This window comes from Lepisma saccharinum, chromosome 24 (assembly GCF_977018435.1).
Source record: "Lepisma saccharinum chromosome 24, izLepSacc3.1, whole genome shotgun sequence".
NCBI classification, from domain to species: domain Eukaryota; kingdom Metazoa; phylum Arthropoda; class Insecta; order Zygentoma; family Lepismatidae; genus Lepisma; species Lepisma saccharinum.
The window spans coordinates 23,142,384-23,156,400 of NC_139252.1; the positions used below are offsets into that span (position 1 = coordinate 23,142,384).

Here is a 14,017-nt window from a genome sequence, read left to right on the forward strand (position 1 = left end):
CTTTCTAGAATTTTAAATTCTGTCTTAGAGACAGACAAACTAACTCCATGTTAGGACACAAAGTAAAAATTGTTGCGAAGAAAGTTATAGAATAATTACTTACTTCCATGGTGTGTGGTGGTGTGTACAAGAGACAGTGCAGCCACTACACTTGAAATCCATTTACGACTGTTGTGATTTGCAGTCTTCTATGAAAGTGGTGCATGCATCTTGGCGAAACATATACGTGTGACTACTACTATGTTATGTTTTGTAAGTTTCTAGCATCTTGTTTTCACGTCACGCCATGATTAGCCATTTGGCTGCGTGAAAATTGATGCACATAGCATTAATATACACTCTCTCAACTATAAGTTTATTGATAAAAGTTGTACTTGTTGATCAATTTCTATTTTAACCCGAAATAACCAATGATACTCACACTTAAGTACACCGATTCACATTTTCTACATATCATTTCAGATATATGTTATTACCGAGTTAATTAGATACTGTAAACGTATATATTCATCAGTTTACCTGCACAAAGAAGTTCACCATGATACCATCCCTGGTTGGTCGTAGTTCGTGCTGTGTAGGTGGTTCGAATCCTGTCACAGTCACTCCATGGAAGATGTCCCTGAGATCTGACCTCATCACTGCTCGATCCAGCCCTTCCCTGGATATTCCAGCCAGTCTTCGGAATTCCCTGGAGTCTCTGTCATTCAGGGACTTTATGAATCGAAGCTTGTCTTTCTTTATTCGATCCAAGAGAAGCCTCATCTCGTACGTGTACGTTGCTGGAAAGGTAAATAAAATCATGTAGAACACGAAAAAATGTCGATAAATGTTCAAAAGTTAATTTTAAAGAGCCAGTATTTTTATTTAGAGTGGGATCATATTTACGTTTATCGCATACTTGGAATATTCGAATAATAAAACATTTTATATTTTAACGTACTATAAATTACTTTGTTTCTTGGTTTCAGAATGAAATTTGAATGTCTATTCTTGTAATCGATTTCTACCTTTTCCTTACCGGCATCGCGGATATACGTAAATATGGAATTTTGCTTTAAAATAAATTTGCAAGAAACGCATGGTTACATTTAAAAATTGGAATTGCTTTACTGAAACTAAATTCCATTTTTTGCTCATTATACATCACAACTTCAATCTAAGCCAAAATTATGACTACATGTTTCATATATTAGAAGAAGTAGTTTGAGGTTTTGATTAAAAATTTGCCTTTTCTTCTATTTCAATTATACCTAGTTGATTTATTATTCTTCTGTTGCCACTGGCGTAGGTGTATTTTTTCATAGGGGGCTGGAATTGTAGAGGTGGATATTACGTAATTGCGTTCTTGAGGGGGAGGGGGATACACTCTAAAATACTTCATAATTTCCATTTTTGCATTGGTCTTAAAGGCTGGTGAAAGACAAAAATCTGTAATCAGGGATCATTTTAAAGTGGGGTTTCAGTTATCACTTTGATTTTCCCCGAGTTCTTAACTGATTTCATTTGAAAATGTTGATTTTCTCAAAATGTTGGGAGCGGCTGCAACCCCACCAGCCCCCTCTTCGTACGTCAGTGCCTATTGACATTCATACAGGTTTCTCCTGCAGGTTATAATTAATTTTATACTCGATTAGATAAGAATAGTTTCTGTTAACAAAGCAATACTTGTAGCAACAAAAAATATAATTGAAGATTATTTTGTTGTAACAAAATAGCTGACTATATTATATTTAATTTGGGAGCATTTTTCGTTTCTTGCTTCTTACCATTATATTGTGTGATGATTACACCGTGTACATTGTATGGCATCTACTAAGATGTTCAATATAATAGATAAACTTTTATTATTGTCAGCCTTTGTACAGAATGGTGAGCGTAATTCGTTACAAAGACAGAGCTCCAGAAACTTTTGTTATATCGAAAGTCTAGTTATGACAAATTATACTTACGTTTGCAAGGTCTGTCGGGGAACATCCTAGCAAATCCTGGCCGGCATATACATCTGAAGTTTCCGTCCACCTCTTGACAGATTTCATTTCTCGCTGCACTGCAAACTGGCTGGCATCGTCCCACAAGTTCTGGTTGTTCCACTGAGAGAGGCCTGTCCCCAGGTCCACTCTCCACAACCCTGTTCACTTCGTTCTCGAGTTCTATTCCCTTGTTAGCCTCTTCCTGGTCCGCCTCTGGTTGTCTTCCTTTGCTGCCTTGTTTCCTGCTTGGATCGGATGGTTTAGCAGCGAACGTCGGGAAACTGGCCGCCACGCTGATCTCCGGTAAAGCCTCCCCAATGCCGTGGTTCCCTCTTCTGGGTGGTTGTGATGGTGGAGGTTTCATCGTAACGGTGGCAGACACTGTGGCAGTTGCTGTTGTCGTGACTGTGGCCGTCATTGTTGAAGGTTCCAGAGTGTGGATTTCTGTGACAGTGCCAATGATGGTAGAGATGATTGTCTTTGGTGCGACCGTCTCTGTGAGGACTACAGTCTTTGTCACTGGCTGCCCTAAGCTGTAAACTACAGTAGAATCAGTGTGCGTCACAGTCTGAGTCATTGTTTGTGTGTGGGTAACATATTTAGTTGGTGTGTCCCCACCCACAATATTGGTGATGTCGTGTTCGTTTGACTCTTCTTCGAGATCATCGTAGAAGTTACTTGAAGGCGATGGTCTTTGAGAGGGGCGAGTGAATAATCCTCCGAAGATGGTTGTAGCTCCTGACAATATGGAGCTTTTCCTTACATCGGTAGCTTTGGTGACATGAACAGCTGGTGTTCTTGAACCACCTCTAAATTGAGTTTCAGATGCACTAGCAATGCTACTTTCCAAAACAGGAGTTCTTGTACTTGATGATGGTCTCAGGGATGGTCTGACACTTGGTCTTCTTACAGGCTGTCTAGTAGAACTGTACGAGGACGGTCTCTGCGTCTTGGTGGGTGATATTGACTGTGTTGGATCAACTATCACTGTTCTATCACCACTAATAAAATTAGTTCTTACAATTTTATTATCACCTTCAATCGAAGCGATAATTTGGACATCCTGAGGGTAAACAGAAGCATCTTCGGATAATGATGGAGTTGGGTGTTTGTTGCTGTGAGTCACCTCCGGTGGGTTTGTAGGGGGTTCAGGACTCTCGAGGACAAATTCCGGCGGTGGTCTGATTGGTTTCCTCGGTGGGCCGGTTGGTAGGGAACCTGGTCTTATTCTTGAAGGCAGTGGTCGATTTGGTGGGAATCGAACAGGGGGTCTGTGTGGTGGACGCAACTCTGGAACATGACCATTTCCAGATGGCCTCTGATTAAATGGTATATTTTGAGTCAAATTTGAGGGACGAGGCAGCGGACCTGGTCCTGATGGTCGAGGTCTCGGTGGTCTTGAGTTACCAGCAAATGGTTTTGGATGACCCTCTCCATCAAAATGTGAAGGGCGTGGTCTGGGCCGTGTATGAGCATCGCTTACAAAATCAGGCCTTCTTGAACCAGTTGGTTTCCCTTGATTGCTGGGTTGTGATGCAGGTTCTTCATTCGAGACGTCTTCATCTGGTATTTGAGGTCCACTCGGACTCGTGCCAGTCGGTGCTGGTCTTTCAAACTCTCCTCCTGGCCTCTGCTGTGGTCTTCCTTGTCCGGTTGGAACAGGGAACTCTGGTAGCTCAAACTTGTATGGATGGTCTGGTCGAATTCGTAGCGGCTTTCCTGGTCTTGTAGGAGGCTTACTGGTTATTGGCCTATGAGTGGAATCTTGCAAGTTGACTTCTAAAACTGGTACACGTTGACCAGGTGTAATGGGCGACCTAGGCGGGAAACCTGTTCCAAATGGTCTGGGTAGGTGAGACTGAGGGTATCGCTCGAAATCTCCTGGATGATGAGATGCGGAGCTTTGAGGTAGTCTCGGGGGTTGGAAGGGGTACGCAGGTCGTGGGGTGTTTGCTTGGGCTTCAAGCTCAAAAGTATCACCTTCCTTGAATGTACCTGGTTCCAGTGACAATTCCACTCCAGGTTTCTTCACAACACTCGGACCAGGGGATGAAGCAGATGTTTCTTCCGTTGTATCGCTTGGCGATTCACCGGCTTTGAGTGGTCTATGATTGGATTCTTCTCTTACTTCGTCGCCAACGTCACTTCCTTCAGAAGTAATTCCATTGATTGTCGACCCGTGTGGCCTGTGGATGAAATCTGTTGAAGTGGGTCCCTTCAAACTGTCCGGATTCAGTGGAATTATAAGAGGTCCAGGAATATTCTCTGGTCTGAATGGACGTGGAACCAGATGACCTGGTGGTGCCGAGAGGAAATCTGGATGAAGTGGTGGGTGGAAGTGAGGTTTCTGTGGTCGCCTGTTGCCTCCATTTGGTGATGGCTGTGTAGGAGGATGTGGGAATCTTGAAGGACCTACTTGAGAAAGAGGTCGGGGCGGTCTACCGCCATTTGGCACATTTCCATTCGCATATGGTCTATCATCTCCTTCCTGCCCAGGACCGTGGTGGTTATCAGGAACTCCTACGAAATTAGGTGGTTCGTTCTCTGGCAGCGGGAACGGAGATGGATCTGGATCGAGACTCGGTCTACTCTGATCACGCACAGGACGACCATTCGAATCAAAGAACTGAGTCGTTGCTCCATGAATAACTGTTGGACGAGATGGTTTAATCTGTCCAGTAGATCTGTCAATCACATTTTGTCCTGGTATAAATACTGGATGAGGAGCTGGCCTTGTTTGATGATGATGATGATGGTGCAATGGCGTTGGGATAGGATGATGCGGCAGAGGGCGACCTCCTGGTTTCAATGGAACCATATGTACAGGGCCAGGTCCATGCGCATGGTGTACGGGTGGATTACCCAGAAACACTGTCTGGACTCCAGAAATAACAGAAACTCTTGTAGGGCCGAAATTTACCGCAGAGAAATGGTCCTTTGGCGATGGCTGAGGAGGAGGTGGAGGTCTCATTCCAATTGGTACGTCAGAACCTGGTTTTGGTGGAGCATGCAGCGGTATGTGAGGTGGAACGTGATTGTGCAAAACTTCAGGACCCACAGATGAAGGGAAATCTGTTGGAGCTTGTGGGAATGATTGCCCAGGTCGAGGACGAGGTCCCAAAATTGCAGGCTTACCAACGATAACATCACTATGAGCAGTTATGACTTGGCCTGGTTGAATAGGAATACCATCTTGAAGAAGTGGGGTTTCATGTGTAGGCCGGCCTACCACTAGATGCGATGGTCTATCAAGTAAAGGACGTCTGTCATCGGTGTCTGGAAATTCAACAGCTGCTGGTTCTTGATCTATGGTAGAGTAAGCTTGATTTTTTAACCAGGTATTATCATCTTGGTTTATTCTTAGCTTGGCATTCGGATCATCACTTAGAATCTCTTCCAAATTGTCGCTCTTTTTCACAGATGAGGCAAGACCTCCAACGGGGATGTAGACAGGCTCTCTTTGAGGAACATGAACTGGCTGTGGAGGTGTGTACACTGGCCTTGGTGAAGGAGTTGTCGTCAATGGATAGAATGGAGTGGTGTCATTCCTTCTTAATTCTGGACGACCTTCTCCGCCTTGCAGATTGCTTTGTATCAATCCAGCCATTGCATTGATCATAGGCCCTAATGCGTTGAGGCCGTTAATACCCAAAGATCCAAGGCTTAAGATATCGCTTACAGCAATATCGCTGTTCGGATTTTTAATAGCAGATTCAGGCTTCTTTGATGCTGGATCAGAAACTGGTATCATGGTTATATTGCCATCTGGTCTTGTTAGAACGATTACAGCATCGCCTGGGACAAGTGTTGTTCTCACACCATTATCGTTTGCGATGACTGTAGATGCAGAGATGGTACTTGTCAAGTAGCTTGGTATTGTGGAAGACGACAAGCTGCTTAAGAGGAATTCAGGCGTATCGGTGTTAATTTCATGATTTGCAGTTGTTTCGCCTCCTTGCTCAGTCTCTGGTTGATGTGGGAAGAAGACAGTTGTTACACCTGTTATAACTTCACTTGGTAAAACTTGGGAGTTAACATGCTGCAAACTAGCTGTTGGTGTAAGCGAGTTTTGGTCAACGTCATCGAAGAATATGATTGTGGATCCAGTAATCACAGATTCACTTGATGGCGTTGATGATGACACTCCACGGGAAGTTGTAAGCTCAACTACGTCTTCATCCTTTGGTTCATCTGCTTGAAGGTCTTCAACGGCATCTTCAACAGTAGGTAGTGTTGGTATTGTTGTTGGAGGTGGTGCAGAAGCTGTCTTCGTCGGATGCATTGCTGTGATGGCAAGTTCTTCTCCACCAAGCATGACCGTGGTAACCAAAGGAGTGTCCGATTTTTGGGCCAAGAAAGAACTTTTGAGGGAATCTAAGTAAACAGCGTCAAGACCTGTTGTAATAGCTTCGGTGACAATGTTTGAAGACACATTAATTCGTGAAGTTGTTATCGTCTTGGTTCCCTCCAGAAGGGTGGTAAAGTATGTGTAAGTTGTCAAATAAGTCTTTGTGGCGTATACATGTACCGGAAGATCATCACCGTGGTGCTCAGTGGTCCGCTGTGCAGTCGGAACGACGAGTTGGGAACTTGTTGGTTCAATGTTAGGAGTCTTTTTAGGCGACAAGTAAAACTTCTCCGTTACAACCTCTGATGACGTAGCAATATTGCTTTTCACAATGGTGCTAGTTCCTTTCGTGGTTGTGGTGTAGTATGTGTAAGTGACGAAGTAAGTTTTCAAGATCTCAGTGGTGGATGTGGGACGTATCTGCTGTGCTTGCAAGGGCGAACTTGGAGCAGGGAATGTCGGGGTCTTGTCGATGACTGGAGCTTCGGTTATCACCACCTGAGTCACCACATCTTTCGTACTGACTACTTTCACGTCATTGCCTTCCGAAAGAGTTTTGGTGAAAGTGAAAGTGTTGAAATAGGTATTGGTTTGATAGCTCGGTTCAGAAGGCTGAAGGAAATCGGTGCTGGGTATATTCTCAGACACCGGTGCTGTTACAGTGTTCGACACAGTCTCCTTAGAGGTAACAACAACAGGAACCTCTCCATCCAAGAGCGTATTCAGGTAAGTGTATGTTGTGAAGTAAGTGTTCGTTTCATAGGATGGATTGTCGTAGCCTGTGGTGAAAGTAAATCCGGATGTCATCGTAGGAGTTGGTTGGACCTTCGTTCTTTTCAGTTCTTCTGTGACGATGTTCGAGATTACTTCCTCCCTGCTGGACATGATGGTCCTATCATTGTGAAGATAAGTTGTGAGGTATGTGAAAGTCGTCAAGTAGGTCTTGGTGATGAATTGGGCTGTGTGAGACTGAAGCGATGACAATAAGTTAACCTGAGCACTCTGCAATATAAAAAGAAAATAGGTTGAAATGCATTACAAACAATTTATGAAGAAATACAGAAAATTGTTAACAAGTAATACTACAAATGTCAATTAATGGACACGAAGCTTGTTTTAATCCCACTTAATGCTAGATATCTACAGAGTGTTTCCGGGCTGATGATACAAACTTTCATTGATGATGGAGAAGGGCACATGTATCAATTTGAGATAAGGAACCCTGGTCCGGAAACGACTTAGTCGAAAGTTACAAGCAAATCGGTGTATGAAGATGTAATACTTTTATTACCTGCACAAGTTTCACAAGCTGCTACATTCACAAGAGTTGTTCAAAGTGACGTCCCCCAGCTTCGCTGCAGGCATGACATCGTCGCACAAAGTTCTGGTGTAGCCGTTAGAACAATCCCGGGTCGTTCGAACAATATCACAGGCAGCGAGAATTCTTGCCAGGAGATCCTCTTCAGTCTCGACAGGTGTCTCGTACACAAGACTTTTCACATGACCCCACAAGACGAAATCAAGTGGGGTCAGATCAGGTGACCGAGCTGGCCACGGAACAGTTTGTGAAACTTGTGCAAGTAATAAAAGTATTACATCTTCATACACCGATTTTCGCTTATAACTTTCGACTAAGTCGTTTTCGGACCAGGGTTCCTTATCTCAAATTGATACATGTGCCCTTCTCCATCATCCCTGAAAGTTTGTATCATCATCCCGGAAACACCCTGTATTTGGGACTGAATCTACAGTTTAAAGTAGGATCCGAACTCTTTATGTGCCTCCATTGGTTACCCCGTGATTACAATGCAATGACGTAACACTACACCATCGGGGAGTCCTGTCAATTAATCAAAAACTAAACTATTTGGGAATTTTATCATACATAACTCGAGCGATTCTTAAAAAGAACTATTAAGAAGAACATGAGATCAACGTAAGATTGAACTTTCAAATATAACAAATCTTCACAGAACTTCCACAAAACTTGTTATACACAAAATTTCGATCTATTACATGCATATTTCAATGTCTAAGATTTCGGTACGTTATTTGCTTTAATACATCAGGTTCCTATCCTACCAAATACACGAAACATATACTAATCCATAAAATATACAGTTTGAAACAGTATCCTCCATGATCTCATTCTTTTTGTTCTACTGATTTGCCATTAAACGACAAACGCTTCCACCTTGTTCATAGTTCAATTCTCATTGAGAAACATGGTGAATCAGATCTCACTTTAAACTATAAATCAAATCCGGATAAGCTTATCTGTACATGTGACGACAAACTTTACGTGGAGTTATAATCTTTATTTCAAATGGTCTATATCTGCACTTAGATATTCCCAAATTTTCAAGTAGTTTTTATAACAAGCGTTCCCCAAATCGGCATAGAAGGTGTAACATGCATGATATTCTATATTTCAAAGAACATTCTTTACTTTTCATTCAAGATGTTTCTACAGAATTGATCCTCTGCATGCATATGTACGAGGCCAAACTGAAGTGTTACAAGAGTTGATTTCGTGTTTGCATGTTTGCAAGCATTAAGCAAGACGTAGTTTACCAACCAAATAATTTCATAAGTGGATGGGTTATTATTATTATTATTATTGTGTAAAGTTACACCATAGCTTATAATTTACTTTTACTGATTGTTTAACTTTCTTAGCACTCTATTTTACTACCTGTTTCAGTACCAAATATTTTTAACCGACCAATGAAGTAAATACACAGTAAACAGTACAATGTTCCTTACTGTCTTCCTCCTACCAGTTACAGTAAAACCTCGTTAATCCGGACTAATAGGGGGGATAAGTTGACCGGTTTAACGAAAGTCCGGATTAACTGAAATAACCTAAAAGAACAGTAGAAAGTGCTTTAAAACTAAGTTTATAGCAACAAGACACGTTTATTATGGTGTATTTAAAGGGCATAGGCCTAAATACATTATACAGTACAGTACAAAGTCTGCGGGAAACAGAATTGCATCAGAGGTTGACTGCCTTTTCTTTGGGAAGTTCTCTTGTTGACTTCTAGACACATTTAAAACCTTGCATTCTGCTTTTTTTGCCTTTTGCCTGTTCGGATTAAGCGAAGTCCGGCTTAGGGCCCGGATTAACGACGTGTTACTGTATTTACATATTTTTCACAAAATGAAAGCCACATACCTCTCTCTCGTTGCTCGGCAGTTTCATCATCATGTGGTCAGAAAGGGTGCTGGGGGCAAGGGTGATGGGACGGGAAGCTGTGGAGAGGACTCGCAGTATTTCTTCACCAGGCAAAGTAGTTCTGTCTCCTGAAAGAAAATAATTGAACAGAGTGTGAGTTTAAATTGAGACTGGAAATCAAGAAAGGTCAGTGCATTCTCCAAAGTGAAAATTCACTTATAAATTACAGAAAATGTCTTTTTTTAAAATTTTCATCAATAATTCTGAATGACAATAAATCAAAATATTTATATGGCACTTTCCTCTCCTTATGGAATGAAACAAAAACAAACCAGCTTTCGTAAAAAAAAATCATTTTTGCGCAAACAGAAAAAATTCCACTGTATGTAGAAACTTCAAAATCGTAGAAAAGAGTGGAATAAATGATCGCACCACACCATCTCACACAATGAAATTCCATGTCAACCCTCCCTAAAGTTAAACTTGAGAAGCATATATGGTCATGCATGGCTTTCTCTTTCTTTTAGTGTCATCTTCCAATGCCTTATTTTAAACCGATACATACATGCACACACATGCAAATCGAAAATCGTATTGCGGGAACATTTGAAAATCATGAACCATTTTGAGGTGCACTTATTGGTAAAGATAACATTTCACAAAAGGAAGAAATAATTTAGGAGCTGGCTTCCAGCCGTGCACAGTGAGAACAGACAAAAGTAGCTAAAAAAACCACTAATGAAACATGTATTCTTACCTGCAACAATAACTTCAACTCCATTGCTCATTATCTTTGTTGCAAGGTTGTACCTGGCAGCATTCTCACGACCAATCGTCGAGTATTGTTGTCCACGTAGACCTGAAATTACAGAAGGTGTATTTCTGAAACAAAGACCACACTAAACACAAACATACATTAAATTATTATATTAAACATACATTATATAATGCCAGTGTCTGGTTTTGAGACACCTTTAAGCTTGTTTTACTGCATCTTGTGAAAACTTATTATTTTTAACATCTATTTCAACCAGTAAGTTAATTGCCACGTGGTGGCTGAAGAACACAATGATAAACTTTGCATGATTTCTTCTTGCCTGTATCAAATTTTTATAATTTAATTATAAAAGATGGTAACACTTGTGACCCAGAGACGCGATGGTCTGGTCTGTAGGGCGTCTAACTGCCACGCGGGAGAAACAGGTTCGATTCCCGGGGTGTGATCTAAGGTTGAAATTTTTCGACCTTCTCTCCAGATAAAGCAGCTCTGGGGCTCACCCAGCCTCAAATCAATTGGTACCTGAGTGCAACCCTGGCGAGGTAAAGGCTTCCGGAGCGTGCTGCTGATCACATCACCTCCAAAATGTCCGAGATCGAGAATGTGCGGGACCCTAACCCCACATCCCCTAAATGTGCCTTCATTGATTGATTGATTCAATTTGAAATTTTGGGTTCGTCAGCTTTTAGGTTATACCGAGTCCAGCCCCTTACCTTAACTAAAATATAACTAAAATCATAACTTTAATATCGGAGGACTAAAATATTCTGACTAAGGTTAAAAGCCGAGGCTGTATAGGGAACTCAGAACACATGAGGACAAAACACAGAAAAACACACAGAATTATACTGGCCATAGGGCCAGTCGCCAGAGCCTCGTTAGTCTGCAAAAAGCAGTCCAGGGTGTACTACGTGGAAGTGAGGTTGACAATTGTTGTACTACGTTGAAGGTCACCCCTTACACACCTAATGATTCATTATGTAATGACTTGACATTATATTAATGATTTCATCTACGTAGTTATTGTGATAATCCGCCATTATGAGGATTTCCTTGCAAACGTCTACGTCTTCTCCTTACACATGAATCCAACAATGGACTCTACAGCAAGCAAAAATTTTAATTGTTACATTGGATAATTGAACTCACCTTCATCTTTGCTGCCGTCTGATACACCGAGGGTAGCGAAAGCAACCGATGGAGCTGAAAGAATATCGTAAGTTAATGTTAGAACAACATTTTCATTATGGAGCAAATTAAACATTCACCTACAATGTAGCATAGCGCATGGCCATGAAAATAGACGGCTTGGCAGAATTGCGCTGGTGCCACATATGGGAAAAGCAAAGCGAGAGCGGGACAAAAGTGGCTGGTTCCCGCGCACTGTGTGGCAACGTCATCCGGGCTGCGTTGCCTGTTCGAGCGTCAGACTGACCTCTCTCCGGGGCACTTTCGTGTCATCCCTGACCTTTCGAGCATATGCTGTCAGTTTGTATCACACGGATTTCAAAGACCAATTCCACAACGAGATATTTCATTCTCTTAAACCTCTGAACACATGGTGTTGTGCTCTGACGTGACAACAGCGCGAATTTCTGCCACACGCCTAATTTCACGGCCGTGCGTTTAGTAATATCAATTTTATTGTGTTAAACTTCAGAAATTTACTCAAGTTATAAGATGTTGTTTAATGAGTCAAAACGTAGATTAATTTCAACAAATTATGCTTACATTTATATAATAATAGTATATCATTATAATAATGCACACTTTAAACGGCTTTTGGACAAAGGTGGTGTTGTTCCTACGCTTGCTGAATGTTGACATTTAAACCACGAAGCGTTGTCGCTGTGTACAGTCATCCACATGTTAGGGAGAAGCCAAGCTGCGGGTAAGCCAAAATGGGAATGCACAAATGTCAACTCTGTTTCCCATTCGCCAATCGCTGTCCAGCAGACGACATTTTCCTCGCTTGATATTGGTAGATAAGCTGTCGAGCTATCGCTAGCGCGGGAAAGGTGACAGGTTGGACCAAACAAAGTTTACACAATTTAGTCTCAACATCTCTTTCCTGTGTCAAAATGAGAGACCAAATCAGAATATCCATCATGACATTTTAGACTTGGCTTCATAGCCTTTAATGGAACTAAGGAAAGCCTATAAGAGCATTGTAGCCACCATATTAAGGATAAGAAAGGGAAAGGGGTAGCCTATTGGAAAAACAGCAGGGTTGTAAGTTATAAACACAGAAGATCTGAAAGTTATATGAATAGATAGGATTTCAAGTAAAAAAAGGGTACTCTCAATTGTCGATCGAAGCAGTATGATAAAACAATAGCTTTCCCGAAGAATAACTGAGTATATCCTAATATATTATATGTATACTGAAAATGCTTGATGATGTGCAAGGAGTAACGTATATTTTTTGAGAAATGGTACAGTGTGTTGCAAAATTTAAAACAAAAAGCCTTGGTTGTATACTACTCAAATTAATAACACAATAATATAACCTCTTCAAATTTATCAGGTTAAAAATCTGACTCCTGTTCAATATCGAATTATTTTTGAGCCATTCTTTGAAGACATTTCTATAAACATATGGAAAGTAATTCAATGAAGATTTCTTGTAGTTTGAACAGTTAAGAATAAGTAAAAAAAAAAGTGCTTTCAACAAAGAAAGGCAAAGCTTTATGTAATGAAACTATGGTGATTTCAATCACGAATCAATGAAGCATAGATCCTTGACTTTGCAGATAACGGAATCAGTAAGTACAAACTAAATATAAGTAAATTACAACATTTTAGTTGGGAAACATTTACAGCTTTTGTCTGCTTCAATTGATTTTCAACTTTTCCAGTTTCAAGATACTACAATCACTATGTAACAAAAATTAAGCTGGTAGTATCTCTTTCAGTATTTAATAATTACGTTGCTCAAAATAAATGTTATTCATTTTCATATAACGTCGATAGAATTCATGGAGTACTTATTCATTTTAATAAAGATGAGTGATGATTAGATGAAATTGATGAAGGGCCACTAGCAAAGAACATCCATGGCTTGTCTGGGATTACGATCTTGAAACTTCGGTGGAGGGCTTGAAAGACAACCTCTAAACGCTCTCGGCCACCGAGCTAGGTTTAACAAGGAACTGTTCATTACTATTTGCTTAACATATGATTATATGTATTTCATAATATTTAACCGTTTCCAAGAAATCTAGTACCAACCTTATACATAGGTGCAACTGCTGAATGTCAAGTAACTTTTATACAATACGATATTGTGATTTAGGAATTTTCGAGTGCTGTCATACTGCTGATCAAACTCTCTATTTGAAATTTTTCATACGAAATTTCTGGAAGTTGGGAAAGGAAAGGTGTGTTAGGAAATCAATTTGGTGTGTGGTTTTGGAAGGGGGCATATCACTTATTTTGTGACCGATGACTAATTTAATTTATGAAAATTTTGTTAATTTTCTTTTTTAAATAGCCATTCAGATATATTTGAGAACTGGTGTAGTAGTGCATTTGAGCAAAATCGATCTAAGCATTTCAAGATGGCAGGGCCAAAACATTTTCTTTATTTTACGAACTATTTTAAAGTCTCTCTCTAGACCATATTGTCGGAGATTAAGGAGCGAAATTTGCATAAGTTTTACTGGAAACAACATTTAACTATTAATAATAATAATAATAATAACTGTCAAATATATTGCATGGTTGAGAAAGCGCGGAGGTCC

The 14,017-nt window shown here is 40.7% G+C and overlaps 1 protein-coding gene across 1 annotated transcript in view; it reads right to left on the reverse strand.

Moving 5' to 3' along the window:
• LOC145978137 (uncharacterized) overlaps positions 1–14,017 on the reverse strand; it is a 321,655-nt gene that overhangs the window by 53,696 nt on the left and 253,942 nt on the right. The window contains exons 7-11 of the mRNA XM_083110578.1: positions 11,424–11,477; positions 10,254–10,355; positions 9,497–9,624; positions 1,950–7,320; positions 520–779 (exon numbers count right to left, since the gene is read on the reverse strand). Coding sequence (XP_082966704.1) covers positions 520–779; positions 1,950–7,320; positions 9,497–9,624; positions 10,254–10,355; positions 11,424–11,477 — 5,915 coding nt within the window. The remainder of the gene's footprint in view (positions 1–519; positions 780–1,949; positions 7,321–9,496; positions 9,625–10,253; positions 10,356–11,423; positions 11,478–14,017) is intronic.